The 18,282-nt window shown below is 52.6% G+C and overlaps 1 protein-coding gene across 6 annotated transcripts; it reads right to left on the reverse strand.

The window, feature by feature from the left end:
- Positions 1–5,927: 5,927 nt before the first annotated feature.
- MFSD2A (MFSD2 lysolipid transporter A, lysophospholipid) lies at positions 5,928–16,931 on the reverse strand. 6 transcript variants are annotated; one of them, XM_061186742.1, is made up of 14 exons: positions 16,821–16,931; positions 15,246–15,377; positions 13,945–14,069; positions 10,275–10,398; positions 10,086–10,164; positions 9,564–9,721; positions 9,019–9,109; positions 8,778–8,899; positions 8,472–8,555; positions 7,847–7,930; positions 7,641–7,753; positions 7,049–7,192; positions 6,779–6,955; positions 5,928–5,991 (listed from the first exon to the last, which is right to left on the reverse strand). In XM_061186742.1, the coding sequence occupies exons 1-14, from the start codon at positions 16,905–16,907 to the stop codon at positions 5,928–5,930; spliced, it is 1,584 nt and encodes a 527-aa protein (XP_061042725.1). In that variant the 5' UTR covers positions 16,908–16,931. The 6 variants fall into 6 exon arrangements, with proteins under 6 accessions (XP_061042725.1, XP_061042728.1, XP_061042724.1 ...); XM_061186745.1 differs by having other exon boundaries at positions 15,246–15,269; positions 16,815–16,931; XM_061186741.1 differs by having other exon boundaries at positions 15,246–15,374; positions 16,815–16,931.
- Positions 16,932–18,282: the final 1,351 nt, after the last annotated feature.

Below are 18,282 nucleotides of genomic sequence, written 5' to 3' on the forward strand. Positions count from 1 at the left end.
GGGAGTTCCCTTGTATGTTTTTGTCATTTTTCCCTTGTTGCTTTCAATAAGTTTTCTTTGTCTTTAATTTTTGTCAGTTTGATTACTATGTGTCTCGGCGTGTTTCTCCTTGGTTTTATCCTGCCTGGGACTCTGCGCTTCCTGCACTTGGGTGGCTATTTCCTTTCCCATGTTTGGGAAGTTTTCGACAATAATCTCTTCAAATATTTTCTCTGGTCCTTTCTCTCTCTCTTCTCCTTCTGGGACCCCTATAATGCAAATGTCGTTGCGTTTAATGTTGTCCCAGGGGTCTCTTAGGCTGTCTTCATTTCTTTTCATTCTTTTTTCTTTATTCTGTTCCGTGGCAGTGAATTCCACCATTCTGTCTTCTGGGTCACTTATCCGTTCTTCTGCCTCAGTTATTCTTCTATTGATTCCTTCTAGTGTATTTTTCATTTCAGTTATTGTATTGTTCGTCTCTGTTTGTTCTCTAATTCTTCTAGGTGTTTGTTCTTTAATTCTTCTAGGTCTTTGTTAAACATTTCTTGCATCTTCTCGATCTTTGCCTCCATTCTTTTTCCAAGGTCCTGGATCATCTTCACTATCATTATTCTGAATTCTTTTTCTGGAAGGTTGCCTATCTCTGCTTCATTTAGTTGTTTTTCTTGGGTTTTATCTTGTTCCTTCATCTGGTACAAAGTCCTCTGCCTTTTCATTTTGTCTCTCTTTCTGTGAATACGGTTTTCATTCCACAGGCTGCAGAATTGTAATTCTTCTTGCTTCTGCTGTCTGCCCTATCTATATTGATTTTTGTATATTAATTTTATATCCCATATCCTTATGGACTTTTCTTGTTTAGAGCAGTTTTTCAGTTGATTCACTTGGGTTCTCTTGGAATACAATCATTGACAAATAAATATAATTTTACCTACTTTCTAATTTTATTTTTTTTTATCTAATTTCATTGGCTAATATCTCCAATGAAAGGTTACATAGTAATAGTGGTGATAGTGCATATCTTTGTTTCTTATTTAGTCCAATTTCTAAGTGTGATTTCTTCCTTTTTTCATATAAAAATGATACAAACAGGTGACAAATGAATTGTTTTGTCCCCCAAGCTTGCTCCTCCTCCAGTCCTCCCTCTATTACTGAGTAGAAGCACCTCTCTGTTCCCTAAGTTAGAAATCTAGGCATTGGACTTCCCTGGTGGCACAGTGGTTAAGAATCTGCCTGCTAATGCAGGGGACATGGGTTCGAGCCCTGGTCCAGGAAGATCCCACATGCCGTGGAGCAACTAAGCCCGTGCACCACAACTACTGAGCCTGTGTGCCACAACTAGTGAAGCCTGCACACCTAGAGTCCATGCTCCGCAACAAGAGAAGCCACCACAATGGGAAGCCCTCGTATCACAAAGAACAGTAGCCCCCTTCGCCTCAACTAGAGAAAACCCAATCACACAGCAACGAAGACCCAATGCAGCCAAAAATAAATAAATAAATTTATTAAGAAAAAAAGAAATCTAAGCATCACCTTCATTTCTCTCTTTCCCTCTCCCTCTCTCACCCTTTCTCTGTCAATTATCCAGGCCAAACAGCTGCCAAATCTGTCTTCTTTCTGTTTCCACTGCCACCACCTCTGTCTGGTACTCTTCATTACCCAGGAACATTTCAAGAGCAGCCTCTTCATTAGTCATCCTGCTTCCACTTTCACTTCCTTCAATCCTTTCTCCACTAAGCAGATGATACAGTCTTTCTAAACTCTTAATCATCATATGGTTCCCCTACTTAAAACTTGTCAACGGATTCTGTCTGCTCTTACGATAAAGACAAAAATCCTTTTGGTTCACATGGTTCACAAAGCCCTGTGCCATCTGCCTCTGCCTACACTTTTTTAGAAATGTAAATCAATTTTGTAGAAATGTAAATCAACTTTTAAACCTCTTCAATGGCTTTGGCTGCTCTCAAAATAAAACTGAAACTCTCACTGTGGGCTGCAAGGCCCTGGGTGAGCTGGTTCCCGTATAGCTCTCCAAATCCACATCACACCATCTACCCTCTCCTTCACAACTCTCAGGCTGCACAGTTTTCTTTCAGTACTTCAAATACACTAGGCTCTTTCCTACCTCTGGGTTTTTATGCTAGCTGTCTCTTCTACCTGTAATACTTTTCCCCAAGCTCTTCAAATGTCTGGCTAATTCTCCTCCTTTGTGATTTGATTCAAACATCACTTTCTCAGAACATTCTTTCCTGAGCACCTGATTTAAAATAACCTCAAAATAAAATAAAATAAAATAACCTCCATTACCAGTTCCCTCTATTAGTGCACCCTGCTTATTTCTTTCATGGTGCTTATTGCAACCCGAAATTATCTTATTTGCATGTCCATTTATTTGTCATTGGTCCCCACTAAGAATATAAGCTCTGGTTTTTTTTTTTGTTTTTTTTTTATTTTTATTTTTGGCTGTGTTGGGTCTTCGTTTCTGTGCGAGGGCTTTCTCCAGTTGCGGCAAGTGGCGGCCACTCTTCATCGCGGTGCGTGGGCCTCTCACTATCGCGGCCTCTCTTGTTGCGGAGCACAGGCTCCAGACGTGCAGGCTCAGTAATTGTGGCTCACGGGCCCAGTTGCTCTGCGGCATGTGGGATCTTCCCAGACCAGGGCTCGAACCCGTGTCCCCTGCATTGGCAGGCAGACTCTCGACCACTGCGCCACCAGGGAAGCCCGTAAGCTCTGTTTTGTTCACCACTCTATCCTCAGAGCCTAATCGATGCATGACACATAGTAGGCCCATTATAAATATTTGTTCCGTAAATGGATAACCAAGGTCCTAGAGCCAGTCAAGGACAGCTCTGGAAATCCTTCTTTGCAATGTTAAAAGGTGTTTCCCCTTTCTTCCAGCAGGTGGAGTCAGAGCCACATCGGCTCCTCAGCAGGGGTGGAGTGGAGGGGTATGTGCTTTGCCTGGCTGAGGGCAGCAGGACAGTGAAGAGGGAGAGGCAGGGTTTGTTGTAGTGCTGCTGGATCCAAGCGTAGAGGAAGTCAAGGTGGCAGCGTCTCCCAAAGGACAGAAAGGTATGAGCTGTCCAGAAGGCACCTGGAGCAGCCAATGATCCAAGGAGCCCCTGGGATCCCAGATCGCTTTCCCACTTCCCCCACCTATCCAGCCTCCTAAATCACACCCCCAAGAGTCAGCAAAGGGTCTTTGAGGAGGAGAACAACTTTCTGTGAACACGAAACTGGAGAGGCAAGGGTTTTCAATTCCAAATCCCCATGGTACAGTGGAGGGAAGCTGAGACTGGGGAAGCCTCCCAGTGGGTCAGTGGGAGTTGGGTCTGGCTGACAAAGCCCTCTCTAGTCTTAGCTCATTCATTCAGCTCCACACGCCCCACCCCTCCCCTTCATTCCCCGCCCCTGGGTGCCGTGTGGGCGGCCATGACGAGGGCATGGATTCCCAGAGCTGCCCCAAAGATGCAAGGGACAGGTATAGCTTTCGAGAGGCATGCTGGAGCCAAGGCACACTGGACCAGTGTCTGCCAAGGGGACCAGGGGCCAGAGGTGTGTTCCAGGGCCAGGCAGGTGACCTGCAAAAAGGGCTGCATCTAAATCTAGAGCTGGGGAAGTCAGCAGGGGTCTTGGATTTCCTCCTGAAGACAATGGGGATTCAAAGGAGTTTCTAAACAGGAAATCTACTAGGTTATCTTAGATAGCTTGCAGAAGGAATCAAATCTGATTTGAGATCAAATCAGTCAGTCAGCCAGTGAGGACGCTGGTATAATCATCCAAGGTGAGAGAAGATAAGACCTGAGAAGTAATTGCAGGGATGGGAAAGAAGTAAGCTTGGGTGGTTTAGGAAATTTCTGTTTTAAAGATGGGATTTGGTGGTTATTGATCAGAGTGGAGGGAGAAGGGAGGTGTGAGTGGACCTCTGCAAATGTCATCTGGGAGTCCTTGAACGCTCCAGCTATGGAGGTCAGACCAGAGCAGCCTCTGACCCTGAGGGCAGTTCCAAAGGCAGCAGCAGGACCTGGCTTGGTGGTGGCAAAACTATTGAATGGAAATGTACCTACCTCACTCAGAGGGAAGTTATGAGGACTAATTAAATTGATATTTATTAAGCATGTGTAACAGTGCCTGTTATTAACACTTTATAAATTTTAAAAAGTGGTTGAGGGCTTCCCTGGTGGTGCAGTGGTTAAGAATCCGCCTGCCAATGCAGGGGGCACGGGTTTGAGCCCTGGTCCGGGAAGATCCCACATGCCGCAGAGCAACTAAGCCCGTGCTCCGCAACTACTGAGCCTGCACTCTGGAGTCTGCAAGCCACAACTACTGAGCCCGCGTGCTGCAACTACTGAAGCCCACGAACCTTAGAGCCTGCGCTCCGCAACAAGAGAAGCCACCGCAATGAGAAGGCCACACACTGCAAAGAAGAGTAGCCCCCGCTCACCACAACTAGAGAAAGCCTGCGCGCAGCAACGAAGACCCAACGCAGCCAAAAATAAGTAAATTAAATAAATTAAAAAAAAAAAGTGGTTGAGTAGAACTTCATCCAAAAAATGGAGCTCCAACTCAAAAAAAAAAAAAAAAAAAGCCCCAAACCCAAAGTAAAAACCAAGCCTAAATAGTCTAAGCATGCCTCTCCTCTGGGCTTCATTTATCCATCTATGTAAAATAAAGAGGTTGGATTGGTAGCCTCTTGATCCTGCCAGTGTTGCTTTCCTGATTTTTTTGAGTTTCATCTAAGTGTGTAAAACCCAATGACTTGCTGAGGCAAGTTCCTACCAGCTTGTGAGGGCAAATTATTAAATTTTCAGGACTTTTGCAGGAGAGCACAACTGCTGGTAACTTGAAATTGGCTATAGTGGGAATATTTACAGCCTGGAAATAGGCAAATGCTACAAACTAGGCCTTCCCCACCATCTTCCTCCCCGCCACCAGTGGTGAGACCCGCTCCCCTCAACCAACACATACACCCAGCTAGGTACATTCCTGCCTTCCAACACTGTCATTATCAGTAGTGGAGGAAGAATCACAGGTTTCTGGGGACCCCACAGGGGCCCAGTCACAGGGTCTGCCCCAGCACAGTCAGCGCCACATGCTCAGGCAAGCCTAGGGTGGGAAGCAGAGCATGCAGGCCTGAGCAGAGCAAACTGGTTGTTCTCAGACACAGGGGAGCAGTGGGTAGTGGTTAAGGTACTAGAGTCTCAAAGACCTGGGATGTTACTCCAGTTAGGTCTCTCTTGGCTGTGTGAGTTTAGCCAAGTCCCTCTCAACACTGGGGCTCAGTTTCATCATCTTTAAAATGGGGACAGTCCTGACCTAGCAGGATGGTTCCCAGTATTAAGTGAGAACATCAGCAAAGTGAGAGGAAAGCTTCCACACCTGGGCCTGGTACAGACAGGTGTTTAGTAAATGTTAGCTGATGCTGTTATCACACCTCCACACACATTCTCGCCCCCCAGGGCACCTGCGGCTGAGCGCTCCCTCTCACTCTCTGCACCTTGGCACAGAAGGGCTCAGTGTCAGGACAAAGACAGAAAACAGGCAGCTCCGTTTCCCAGCTTTTATGAAAATTAATAACATTAATAGCTCACAGACATATACAAACACACACACTGCTATGTACATGGTCATTAAGTTATTAATTAGTCTCTGTATAAAACGTTTCTACATTAGTGTTCCGGGCTAGGCCCGATCAGTCCTTGTGGCATATTCACAGTAGCAGCCCCTGGGCTTGGCCCCTGGGGTGGGCAGAGGGAGGCTGGTGGCTGTATGAACAGCCCGCCTCACGATGGGCACAGGAGGCGTCCTGGGTCGCTCACTCTCGAGTCTTTGGCTCCCTTCCTGGCATCTGGAGACCAGCTGTTCAGTGAGCAGGCAAGCAGGCCCAGATTCCTCATGTGGCCTGGTGACCCAGGCCCTGTGCATGGTGGCTTCGCGCCACCCAGCAGGCACTAGAGGATTCTGGCTAGTTCTGTAGAGTCTGTATCAGAGCAGCCCGAGCTGCTGGCCTCTTCCCTGCAAAAGCCAGAGGAGACGGGCTGGAGGAAGCACCCTTACCCACCTGCTTGGTCCCCGCAGGATCTTGGCTCTGAGGTCTTAGCTGACTGCCAGGCTGGTCTAAATCACAGGACGTAGTTTGCTCACTCCCACTCTCAGCCCAGAAACTGCTGGTAGGCTTGTTCGCTGTCCTTGCAGCCCACAAGGCACCCCAAGCCCCAGGACTACGCCCTGGCCCGGGGCGGGCTGATGAGCTCCGCACAACTCACTCCACCCTGCCCTCTGGCCTCCGCACCTGAGGTCCTGCACACCAGGAGAGCCGTGAAGAGTGCGGGCTCTGGAGTCAGAACACCAGGGCTCAGACCCCAGCTCTGCCCCTTATCACTTGTCACTCTTCCTGGTTAAGCCTCAGTGTCTTCATCTGCAGAGTGGGAATCATAGGAATCTCTGACACCCAAGGTTGTTGGATGACCATAGGAGATCGTGAGTACATTCTCTAAAATGTAAACTCCTTGAGGGCAGGGATTTATCTGTTTCATTCACTAGAGCAATGCCTGGCACATAGGCATCCCCATTAAGTACTTGTTGAATGAATAAATGTAAAACCACTCAGCACAGGCCGGCAGCGGAAGTGTTCAAGAAATGTTAACTGCCACGGTGATGAATCAGCTGGGGGAAAGGGCAGAGGAGCTGTCCGGGGAAGATGTGCGGAAGGCAAATCTGGCTTTGGCCCCAGGAGGCACTAGTCGAGGGCTTAGACTGGATGATGTCCCCTCGTCCACCTCCCTGTCCCTTCCCCACTCACCTCAGAGCCTGCAGGGCCTTCTTGTTCTGCCGCCGCTTCTCCTCGTCAATGGGGTACAGCTTAAAGAGCAGCAGGCCTATGAGGATGAGGACTATGGGAGCCATGGTCACCAGCATCTTCAGTGTGAACTTGACAGGTGCTGGCTGGGAGCAGCCACGGGTCTGGTACCCAGTAAAGCTGTGGGACCCAGTGGTTAGGGGAGTGGTGAGGATGGGGCACCTATCCCTACCCAGCACTGCCCAGCACTGCCCAGACCCCCACCCCACTCACTCCAGACTGAGGGTGGAGATGCCCAGGGAGACTCCGGAGGCAAACTTGGTGAAGAAGACGTAGAAGGAGAAGAAGATGGGCTCGGTCCCATGGATATGGGGCTGCTTCAAGTGGAAGTCATCAATGACGTCAGGCAGCATGGACCTGTACGCAGCGGTGGCAGCCGTGAGCACCCTTCCACCTAGCAACCCCAGGCCCCCACTAGCCCATGTGGTCCGTGTCAATAAGATTGGTCCTCTGAGAGTTTGCAGTCCCACAGCTCACACACAGTTCAATGAGGAGAGGGCAACTTCATGTGAATAAAGAAAGAAGACCCCTTCCTCCAAGATGAAGTAGTCCCAGATCTAGTTGCTCAGTCAGGCAAGTATAGAGCGCAGGTTAGATCTGAGCCCCCATTTCCCACCCTGACTAGATGTGGTTGTGCAGTTCACAACCTGTACAACTGTACTGGGAAGACCTGCCCCACCCCCAACCTGGAGCCACAGAATGGCCTGCAGGGAGAGAAGCCCCCACAGGATTCTCCCTAAGGAGCTTCAGAACTGAGGGGGTGGGAGGCTGGGAAACATACCCAGCTGGGCCTATATACACTTACCAGGGTAGTAAGAAGGCAGCTGCTACACTGATGCCAGCTGCCACAGCTACCACATATGTGACAATCAGGTTACTCTCCATGAGGGCCACCAAGATGAGAAATGGCACTGCTGACTAGGGGAGCGGGCACAGGAATACGAGTCAGCTGCGAGGCTCCCATCAGTAGCCCCCAAGTCAGCCCAGGCCCTGTCCTTCAGCCCCACTCACTGAGATCCCAATGTACACAGCCATCTTCTTGCCAAACCGGGTTAGGAACCACTGCCAGATGGGGATGGTGACTGTGGCCGAGAACTGGGGATGGGCAAAGGGGGAGAGGGAAGTGGGTTAGAGCCGTGCAATCCCCCCTGCTCTGCCCGGGACTCTAAAGGTGCTCCCAGCCCTGCTCAAGAGACAGATGACATCATCTGGACAGTTGAGGACAGGCACCCGATGGCTCTTCAGGGGAGCTGAGAGCGAGTCCCAATCTCCTCTCCTGCCTTCTCTGAGCACAGAGCTCCGGAAGTTCTGGCTTCCACACCTTTGCTTTTGCTATGCTCTCTACTTGAACATCTAACCCCAAACCCTTTCTTTTGTCTCCCCCAGTGTAATTGAGATATAATTGACATATAACATTGTACTAGTTCAAGGTGTACAACATAAAGATTTGATATATGTACCCAAACTCTTTCTTTCATAGTCCTACCTAAGCAGTGGTAGGTCAGATCCAAATGTTCTGAGAAGCCTCCCTCATCCCTCATGACCTTGGGCCAGTCTGGGAAACGTCCTCTGGCTATCCAAAGAACCACCTCGCAGCCTAAGCCACTTCGGCCACCCTCGGGGGCCCCACACGCACCATGATGGCCAGGAGCAGATTCTGGAATTCGTTGCGAAAACCCAAGGTGTAGGTGCAAAACAGAGCGAAGTTCCCCTCCACCAGCTGGGGGACAGGAGAGCGTGGTGGGAAGAAAGGTAAGGAAACAGGTGATGTAGTCGCGGCTGAGCCTCCATGACGTTCCCCATGCTCCAGGGACCTCTGCTCACCCCGCCTCCATTCCACCTGTCCCTCGGGCTTTGTCCCATCCTGAGTCCGAGGCCTACCCCACCCCTCCTTCCACATACCCCCTCCCGCCCAGGCTGAGCATATCAGGGCCCGACTCACCATGAAAGCCAAGGAGGTGAAGAGGAAGCCGGCAATAAGCTTGATGTACGGGCCATGGCTCATGACCAGCCGGATGCCCCGAAAGAAGGCCATCGGCTTGGCCTGCTGAGTCTCGTAGGGTTCTGGGGGCCAGAGGGGACAGTGAGGCAGGAGCAGAGGCCCCTCCCCAAGCCTGAGGCCCAGGCAAAGGGACAAAACCACCCCACGCTGGGGGCCTGCACCCCTCCCCAGGACCCCTCACCTCTCTGCTCCCGCACGCCCAGGGTCAGGATGACAGCACAGATGACATAGATGGAGGCAATGACGCCTGCCGCCAACAGGTATGCGTTTTGCTGTAAAGAGGGTAAAGGTGACATAGAGAAACAGTCAGTCTGATTTCATCCCAGCTCCCAGCAGCTCTACTCAATGACCTTGGATCAGTCCCTTCTCTGGGGGCCTCACTGTCTCTATCTGCGAAATGGGAAAATCAGCCTGGGCCTGCTGCTGCTTCCCAAGGCCAAGTCCAGATGAACAAAAGGTTAAGAAGGCCAGGCTGTAGAGTCTGAGAGCCCACAGTTCAAATCTCCCCAAATCTAGTTTCTGCAACTCACTAGCTCGATTACCCCGGACAAATTATTTAGCCTCCCTGTGCTTCAGTTTCCTTATCTGCAAAGTGGGCATGTTAACACTTTGTATAACAGATGCCCAACATTTACAAACACTAGCCATTATTAATATTTTGAGGATAACGGCAAAATCACCCCATCGTTCCTCATCTCCCCCACCCCTGCCCTGCCAGGGCCTTACCGTTTCTCTGAGCGAGGTGGCGCTCTGCGTGCGATTGACACCTTCCAAGGCTACTGTAGAAGCATTGGCGTCCTGGACACAAGGTGTATGTGCTTGGCCCACAATCTGCCCCTGGATTGCTGTGCCCAGCACTGTACCTAATACCTCCACGGTCATCCCTGAGCAGGAAAAAGCAAGTCCTTTTGAGGGGCCGCACGGCTTGTGGGCCCCCAGGGGGGAAGGTGAGATGGATATAAGCCCAGCTCTAGCCACAGGTGATAGTAGCAGCTCCAGACAGGATGGTTACTGGGTACTGGGGTAGATGGCACCTTGGCCTAAACTCATGGCCTCGCTATGTGACCTCTCCCTGGTCCTTCCACCTCCCTGGTCTCACCAGAGCAATAAGTTATTTTTGAGATGGTTTCACACCCACTCCCAAGAGCAGGGAGCTGGGCCCACAGGGGAAGAAACATGGTAGAAGGGTCAGGGAGTAGGGGCCCCTGGGTCCCTGGTGGGTGGGATCAGGGGGCTGGGGAGACTTACGATACGCAGTGGCAGAATCCCTCTCACTTTGCTCCGTGCTGATGAACATGGTGAGAGCTGAGTAGGGAACGTGGAAACACTGGCATGGAAGAGAGGCCCTCGGCCAGTCAGACGATGGACAGACAGATGTGGCTTCGGGCATCAACCCCGGAGGCCCCAGGGACTTCCCGCACCCCTGCCCATACTCACCGTGACCAGCGTCTCAAAGAGGCAGTAGAAAAGCAAGTACCACAGGGTCTGGCCCTGTTGGAAGTCAGGCACAAACCAGATGAGGAAGTAGGCGATGATGGCCAGGGGTGTGGAGAAGATGATCCTGAGGAAGGGGAGGGTTTGAGTGGAGGCAGGATGCCAAAACCCCAGGATCGGGGCCCAGGCTGGACGGCCCTGCAGCCTCACAGGGTGCCCGGCAGGAAGGAAATTCCTCCCCCTGGATGCACCCACCCCAGGGCCTCTGGGAAGGGACTGATGGCCCAGCCCAGAAGGGCACACTGAGGCAGGGCCCCCAGCCTACAATCCTGAGCATGGGGTATGAGGTCAGACCTTCCTGAGTCTTGCCTGCATCTCCCCAGGTGTGAAGGCTCCAAAGACAGGGGCTTTCTATGGGCTGAGGGGCTGAGAATGCAGGCCAAGACCTCAGATGGTGGGGCAGGGAGGCAGTGGGGGAGGAGCAATCCCAGTGGCATCTCACCCATGTGTGCATACACAGGAGTGGGGGAGGCCAACTCCAGGTGAAGGTGCTCCTTCTGGAGCAGCCACAGGGGAGGACTGGGCCCAGTGCCTCCCCACGTGTGAGTCCCACACCATCCTAGTTAGATCTCAGGATGGTCCAACTTCACGGCATCAGTATAGAAAGGCAGCAGAGAACCACGGTGAAAAGGTCTTTGGAGCCACACTTCCAGGATCCAGTTCTGGCTCTACCAGTAACTATAAATAACTTGGTGTTGGGCAAGTTATTTAACTTTTGAGGTTCATTTTCACATCTGTAAAACGATAATAGTAATAGCACCTACCTTACCTTCAACATTTACTCAAGAAATATTCAAGTGCCAACTCTGTGCTGAGCACTAGTCTAATGACTTGGGACGTATCAGTAAACAAAACAGACAAGTCATTGCCCTTGTGGAATTTACATTCTGGTTGGCAAACAAAAAATAAACATACGATATATACTATCCAGCCTTAAAAAGGAATGAAATTCTGACACTTGCTGCAATCTAAAACTTGAAGACCTTATGCTAAGTGAAATAAGCCTGACACAGAAAGACAAATCTGGCATGATCCCACTTAGGTGAGTCAAATTCACAGACAGAAAGTAGTTGGTTGCCAGGGGCTGGAGGGGAGGAAGGAATGGGGGTGTTAGTGTTTAACGGGTACAGAGTTTCAGTTTGGATCAAGTTCTGGAGATGGTCGCACAACAGTGTGACTATACTTAATGCCACTGAATTGTACACTTGAAAATGGCTAAAATGGTAAATTAAAAAAATTTTAAATAGTGTATTCTACCACACACCAAAAAAGCTACATAACATAGTAGATGGTGATTAAGTGCTGTAGAAAAAAGAAGGAAAGCAGGCTAAAGGGGATTAGGAGTATGTGGGTACAATTCACAACCAGGTGGCCAAGGTACCCCTCACTGAGAAGATGACCTCTGTGCCAGGCCTCGAATGAGAGGAGGCAGTTGGTCTGGTAGAGCTCGCGGGGCAACAGTGCTCAGGTGGGAAATGTGCCCCAGCAGGCCTGGGGAGTAGGAAGGAGGCCAGGGGGCCAGAGTGAGTGGCGTGAGCATGGGACATGGAATTAGGAAATGAGGTTGGACAGGAAATGGGATGCCAGGTCATGCAGGGCCCAACAGGCCATTGTAAGGACTTTGGCTCTATTTCACAGGGTTGAAGTAGTTTTGAGACTTCAGTTGATATTAAAATGTAGAACAGTTCTTGGGACACAGCAAGTGTTTGCTGTGATTATCACACCAGGAAAGCTCAGCGGGAGACTTCAGGGAGCTGCCGAGAGCACTGGGCTGGGAATCAGACCTCAGATCCATCCCTGCTGCATCTCCCATGTGACCCTGCTGACACTCTGCCTCTCAATGGGTGGCCGGGAACTCCAGGAAAGTGTTCATCAGAGTCTTCCTGGTCTGAAACGGAGGATTTAAATGCTGGCTGAGGGCAGGGGCTGGTCTGAGGCCTGGGAGGAGAGGGGGTCCCAGGGCTCATGAGCCCTGGAAGGCCCTGCCTCTTTCTACACCGAAAGGAGAAGGCGTGCCGGGTCCCGGGCCCTAACGGGGGTGGATGAAGAGGAGGGTCATGCACATTACACGGCAGCGCTCAGACAGGGCTGGGGGTACCACTCAGAGGGATCGCCAGGAGTTCCCACCCCGACAGCTGAGGCCATGTGCTGAATCACAAAGCAGCCTAAAGGGCCCTCAGCTACTTCACCAAGCTGGTTGCCGCACGTGCCTGCGTGGGCGAGACGTACTCAGATCTCACCTCCCCAAGGGAGGGCTTCCTCTGCTCTGCCCCGCTTGCCCTACCCCACCCCTCCCAAATCCTCAGAGAACCAGGGCTCCTCTGGCAGCCTTCACCAAACACTCCATCCAAGCAGCCGGGCTGTGGAACCAAATGTGACTGGGAGTAACCTGGGCTGCTGCTATTGCTGCTGCTTCAGGCTGGCCGGGGCAGCTGCCTGCCATTGGCTGTGTCTCATGAGGAGATGTGGCAGCACAGCCCCGCCCCTGCCCGGCTGCCAGGGAGGCGGGTACAAGGCACCGTCTCAGGGGCTGGTTCACCGGGAGCCCCAGCAGCCTGTGCAGGTAAGGCAGACTCTCCTGCCCCCTGGCCCTGAAGCTTGGATCAAAGGCCCCAACCTGGGCCTTTGCCAGGGGCTGGCGGGATTTCAGTGGGAGGGGGGCCTCGTGGGAAAGGAAGCTGTGCTGGGGGGCAGGGACTGTGGGAAGAGCTTTGAAGGCCTTGAAGGCCGGAGACCAGGTATGGGCGCCCCTGGGGCAGGAAGGCGCCCACTCGAGCCTGGATGGGCTAGAGATGAAAGGGGCATGTCCTCCCCCTGCCCCCCAACCACCAAGCAGGATGTCCTGGAGGGAACCAGAGCTCTGGCCTGTCAGCCTGTCCCTTGCGCCTGCCTTTGCGATCTGATCTGTAGCACCACCTCCCCCAGCCTTGCCTCAAAGCCTGAGGCTGAGGCCTGTAGGCTCTGTATCAAAGGAAAAGGTAGTTCTCACGGTCCAAGGAGCCAGAGGTTATGCTGTCCCTTCTCGGTTTTACCTTCCACGCTTACCCCTCCACCAGGAGCCACTCTGCAGGGGTGCCAAATTATACATTACTTAATAAGTGCCAGAAATGGTTCTAAGCACATTACGTATTAAAAAATTTAATTCTCACCACAACCCTGTGAGACAGGCATAATCATTATCCCCACTTTGCAGATGAAGAAACTTGAGGCTGAGATGTTAAATGTCTTGCCCAATGTCGTACAGCTCTAAGTGGCGAAGTCGGTATTCAAACTGAGGCAGGCTGGCTCCAGAGTGTAACCTTTCAATGATTATGGGAAGTGATGGAGCGGGAGAAGTTAGAATTCCAGCTTCATGGAAGGGAAAAGGACCTTGGGGAGGAATGGGGCCTGGGCCAGGGGAAGCTGCTCAGTCTAGCAATTCGGCCAGCCTGGGAATGAACTGGCAGGAGTTCCAGTGCCCATGCCTGGGGCAGCTGAGGCCTTGCTGGGGTTTTTGCATCATTCCTTCTCCTCACCCCCCAGCCTGTGACAAACCATGTGGAAGGACCACGGGGTAGCAGACATGTCAGAAGCCCCACCTTCTACCACCTCAGAAGGAGCATTTTCTACTCACCAGGGCATGAGGCGGCCCAGGCGGGTCCAGGGGGATTTGCTAATGCAGAAGCCCACCAGGGGGTCTGTGATGGCATCCCAAGCTCGGCCCACAAATAGGATGATGGAAGCAGAGAAAGGATCCACCTGGGATGGGGAACAGGCAAAAGATGACTCCCTCATCCTTCAACTGATGGGCAACATCCACCCTCACTGACGGGCAAAAGCAGGGCTCCCTCCCCGCTTCAGCCTGGCCATTAGGACCCTGTACTGCTCCCACCCAGGCCTTAAGCATCATCACTTGCCTTGTTAATGACAACAACAGTTTCCCAATAGAAGTAGCACTGTGTGTCTCCTTGGAAACTTTCCCAGATATTTCCCCTTATGTCCTCCCCTCCACTGCCCTTGAAAACACTCCCATCAATTAGAATGAATCCAGAATTCAGTTCCTTGCCTCCCTCTCACAAGCCCCAACCACCTGATGTCAGAAATGGCATTTGCTGGGTCACCGCAGTGGCCCTCAATTTCCCCATCTGTATAATGGGGTTATGATCCCTGTCTTACAGGGTCAAGCTCTATCTTGGATGTGGAAAAAGGAATCAATAGAAAAAATGTTGAAAAAGTAGACTGTTACTGTCACTACCCATTCAAGCTATCCCCCTCCCCCCAAACCTTCTAGGCCTAAATAGACAGTTTCTCTGGACTCTTCCTCATCCATCAAGGCTCTACGATTACTATCACTCCAGGAAGCTGGAGAGGCCTCTCCCACACTGCAGTTTCCCCAGTCTGACTTTTCTAACTTTTTACATTTTGACAGCAGGTTCCCCATATTTGCACCCCATTTAGGGCCTGGCCCGTGGGAGTTGCTCAAAAACTAGCTGCTTAAATGAAGTCATTTGTCCTTTCTGGGGCTTAGGGTTCCCCATCTATTAAGTGAATACAAGATGCCTTGCTTGCAAAGTCACCAACCCCTGAGCCAAGCCAGCTACTGCTGTCCAGCTGGGGGCATTGTGTGCAGTCTCTTCTAAGAATGTCACAGCGGGCTCCATTCTATCACACCACCGTCTACCCCTCCAGGCTCTGTTGCTCTTGCCAGGCAAGGAGGAGTGAGCTGACCTTGCCAGTAAGACTCCTGGGGCAGAGACTCCCCTTCTGGATACTCTCCAAAGCCTTCTTATTTCTCATCCACTGTGACTCTGAGAGGCAGGAGAGTAGGGAGTCCCAGTCCCATTTCACAGTTGGGGAAACTGACCCTACCCTGGAGTCCATAGTCTCTCCCACCTTGGGGTGATGGAGGAGCCCTAGCGGGCTAAGCTCACTCACCTGAGCTACATCCAACAGGTAGATCTGCAGGAAGAACCCCAGGGCACAACCCGTCACCTGGTAGGGGGCCCCCCCAACTGCATAGCAAAGTTTGTTGCAAATGGACAACTGGTTTTTCTTCTTTGATTCCTTCTGGGAAGAAGAGGAAAGAATGAAAAGAGATCCATGACCCTGGCCTTCATCCTAGAAGTTTCCAGAGGCAGGAAACTCTGGAACTCTGCCAGGAGGAACAAGTCTGCCTTGCCCTATTCCCACCCAGGGAGAGCTCACGTCCCACAAGAAATGAAAGGTATTCTCTGTTCTTAAAAATCTGGAAAAGGGGAATCCATACTGAGGAAGTAGCCCCTAAGCCACCCCACCCCAAATCCAGATCCTTTTCAGCTCGTCTTCACTTAATGACTCCCCCCAAGGCCTCAGTTCTGTTTCTTTCCAAGTTGGAGGGGGAGCACGCTCCAGCAATGGACCTGTCCCCACCTGGCACCAGCTGCCACAACCTGAAAATCCTCTTGCCGCCAAGAGCTGCCTAAGCCCAGCCCTGGCTTCTGCCCTGGTTCAGAGGCTAGTGAACCTGCCTACTGGGTGAGGGCTCTAGAGATCCCTAAGGGCCCAGCCCAGCTGGCTGTAGGCCCAGCTGTTCCTTCCATCTGTCCCAGAGCCTCCCTGGCCCCTGGAGGCAGCCAGACCTTCAGGCAAACCCAGGAGCTGTCCTACCCTCCCTCTCTCCCGGTCCCCCTCCCCCAGTTCCCAGGGGATCTTGGAGAGCGGAGGAAAGGCCTCTAGGTGCAGGGCTGGACCCTCTCTGGGTGGGGCACTAGGGAGGTTAAGGTTGCCCAGGGAAAGTAGATTACTCATACATGGGAGCAGCATAATTGCTTACCCAGGCTTCTTCCAAGGATCGGTTAATAAAATTAAACCGAAAAGGCAGTCACCTCCTAGGCGGATATCTTTTGCCTGGGATCCCTCCCTGGGGCCGCCTGATGTCATTGGGTCCTTCATTATGTCCAGAGAGCTGGGAATGGGGCCGAAGGTCAAGACGCGCAAAGCGCCGCGCGCGGGCCGACACCTACACTCACACAAACGCCTGCGGAATGCGGCTCCTTTAAGAGCAGAGCCCTTGCTCTTATGAATGAACTTGAGCGGCCCTCACAGCGGAGTTGAGAAGCAGGCATAGCATGTGGGGGTGGAGAGCAGGGGGATGAGAGATTTGGGACCAAGGTGGGTTTCCCAGATTTCTGGGGTCTCTCTGGCGTCTAGGGCAGCAAAATTAAGCGGCTGGTCACAGAGGAACGGAAACCGACTAGGCAGAGCGGAGCCGGGCACCACGTGGAGCCGCCGGTGGGGCCGCTCCCCAGAGACACCCAGAGTAGGGGGTGGGCAAAAGGGGGCCGGCGCCTACAAACCTTCTCCGTCACTCCCTGCCTCCAGGGCACCCCAGGGCCCTCTCCTGCCTCTGGGTCCTCCTGTTCCCGGCTTAGCCCAAGGTGTCCCAGAACCAGGTTTATCCCGTGACGCCCCCACCTCAGCCTGCCGCCCACCCTTGACCCTCCACCCGGGGTGCCCGGCCCTCACCTTCACCTGGACCGGGCGTTCACCGGCTTGGAGGATGCCGGTGGGCAGCAGCCCCGCGGCGGAGCCGCTCTCGGCGCCCTCTCCTTTGGCCATGAGCCGCGGGCCACGCCGCCCCGGACCGGGAGGCCGGGATGCTCCTCTGCTCCGCGATGTTCCTCTGCTCCGCGGGCCTCCGCTCCGCCCGGGCTCGCGTTGTAGTTGTAGCCGCCGCCGCCGCTACGAACGCCGCTGACTCGCTCACTGCACTCCCCACGCGCCTCTTAAAAGATTGGGCCCTGCCCTCTCTAACGGGCCAATCCTGGAGCTCTGCTACACCGCCGCCAGCCAATCCTGGAGTCCGTCGGTCCTCCCGCCGGCCCAAACCCCTCTGCAGCTTGTGCCACCAAGCCACGTTCTCCAGCCTGGAACCCGCATCCGGCTGCGCGTCTCCGCGCAACCCCGGGGTTAAAGCCGGAGACCCACTTGACAAGCACGAGGAAACTGAGGTCCAAGGCTAAAAGTGACCTGCCCGATGTCCCCCAGAGTGAGTTCTACCTGAGATCTACACCCCATGACTTCCGACCCCCAGGCCTAGGAAAGGCAGGGGCTTGGAAACCCACTGCCCCCTTTAACGTCTGGAGTCAGTTCGAGTCTCCCTCTGCTCCAAACCTGGAGGATATAGCGCTGACACTTTCCTAACCGACGCCCCTCTCCCCTCCCCCAAGACGGACCATTTCTTCTTCCCGACACTGGCATCTGTAGGGCCCTCGCGATGGGGGAGAAAGACGAGGCAACGCAGTCGCAGTCGCTGCTGGCAGGAAGCTCCTAAGTTGTGGAGAGGAGTCGGGACCACAGCCATTAGCACACAATGATGATAACAGCGGCATTTAATGGAGAGCTTCCTCCATGCTTAACATGATCTAATTCAACCCTCACAACCACTGTGTGAGGGTGGTACTATTATTATCCCTATTTTACAGCTGAGGGAAGGAAAACTCAGAGAAATGAAACAGCTCTCATGTGGCAGAGCCAGGCCTATAAGGTTTTGCCCCATTTCACATCCTTCCTTCTCCACAGCCCCGCGCTATCCCTCTCAGCAAAAATTATGAGAAGGCTAAACCTGTCTCCCCAAGAAGAAGCCTTGGGAGAGGGAATTCCCTGGCGGCCCAGCGGTTGGGACTCCGTGCCTTCACTGCCGAGGACCAGAGTTCAATTCCTGGATCCCTGGTCGGGGAACTGGGATCCCACAAGCTGCGTGGCACGGCCAAAAAGAAGCCCTGGGAGATACAAAGCTCTGGGTTGAAACAATCAAGGAAAGGTTCGAAAGAGTGCTGAATAATCTGGTCCTTGAAAGAAGATGGGGGACTTCCCTGGTGGCACAGTGGTTAAGAATCGGCCTGCCAATGCAGCGGACATGGGTTCGATCCCTGCTCGGGGAAGATCCCACATGCCGTGGAGCAACTAAGCCCGTGCACCACAACTGCTGAGC

Source organism: Eubalaena glacialis, chromosome 3 (genome assembly GCF_028564815.1).
Source record: "Eubalaena glacialis isolate mEubGla1 chromosome 3, mEubGla1.1.hap2.+ XY, whole genome shotgun sequence".
Classification (NCBI taxonomy): domain Eukaryota; kingdom Metazoa; phylum Chordata; class Mammalia; order Artiodactyla; family Balaenidae; genus Eubalaena; species Eubalaena glacialis.

Bases quoted from the DNA above. Each gene is read 5' to 3' on its own strand.
- MFSD2A (XM_061186739.1), bottom strand. From the start codon at position 16,907: ATGGCCAAAGGAGAGGGCGCCGAGAGCGGCTCCGCCGCGGGGCTGCTG. The intron at 10,399-13,944 runs GTGAGTAGAAAA...CCCCTTCCTCAG, and splicing joins CTGGGCCGCCTCATGCCCTG to GATCATCTTCTCCACACCCC. The intron at 5,992-6,778 runs GTGAGTGGGGAA...TGGCTTTTGCAG, and splicing joins AAGGCCCTGCAGGCTCTGAG to GGAAGAGGCCAGCAGCTCGG.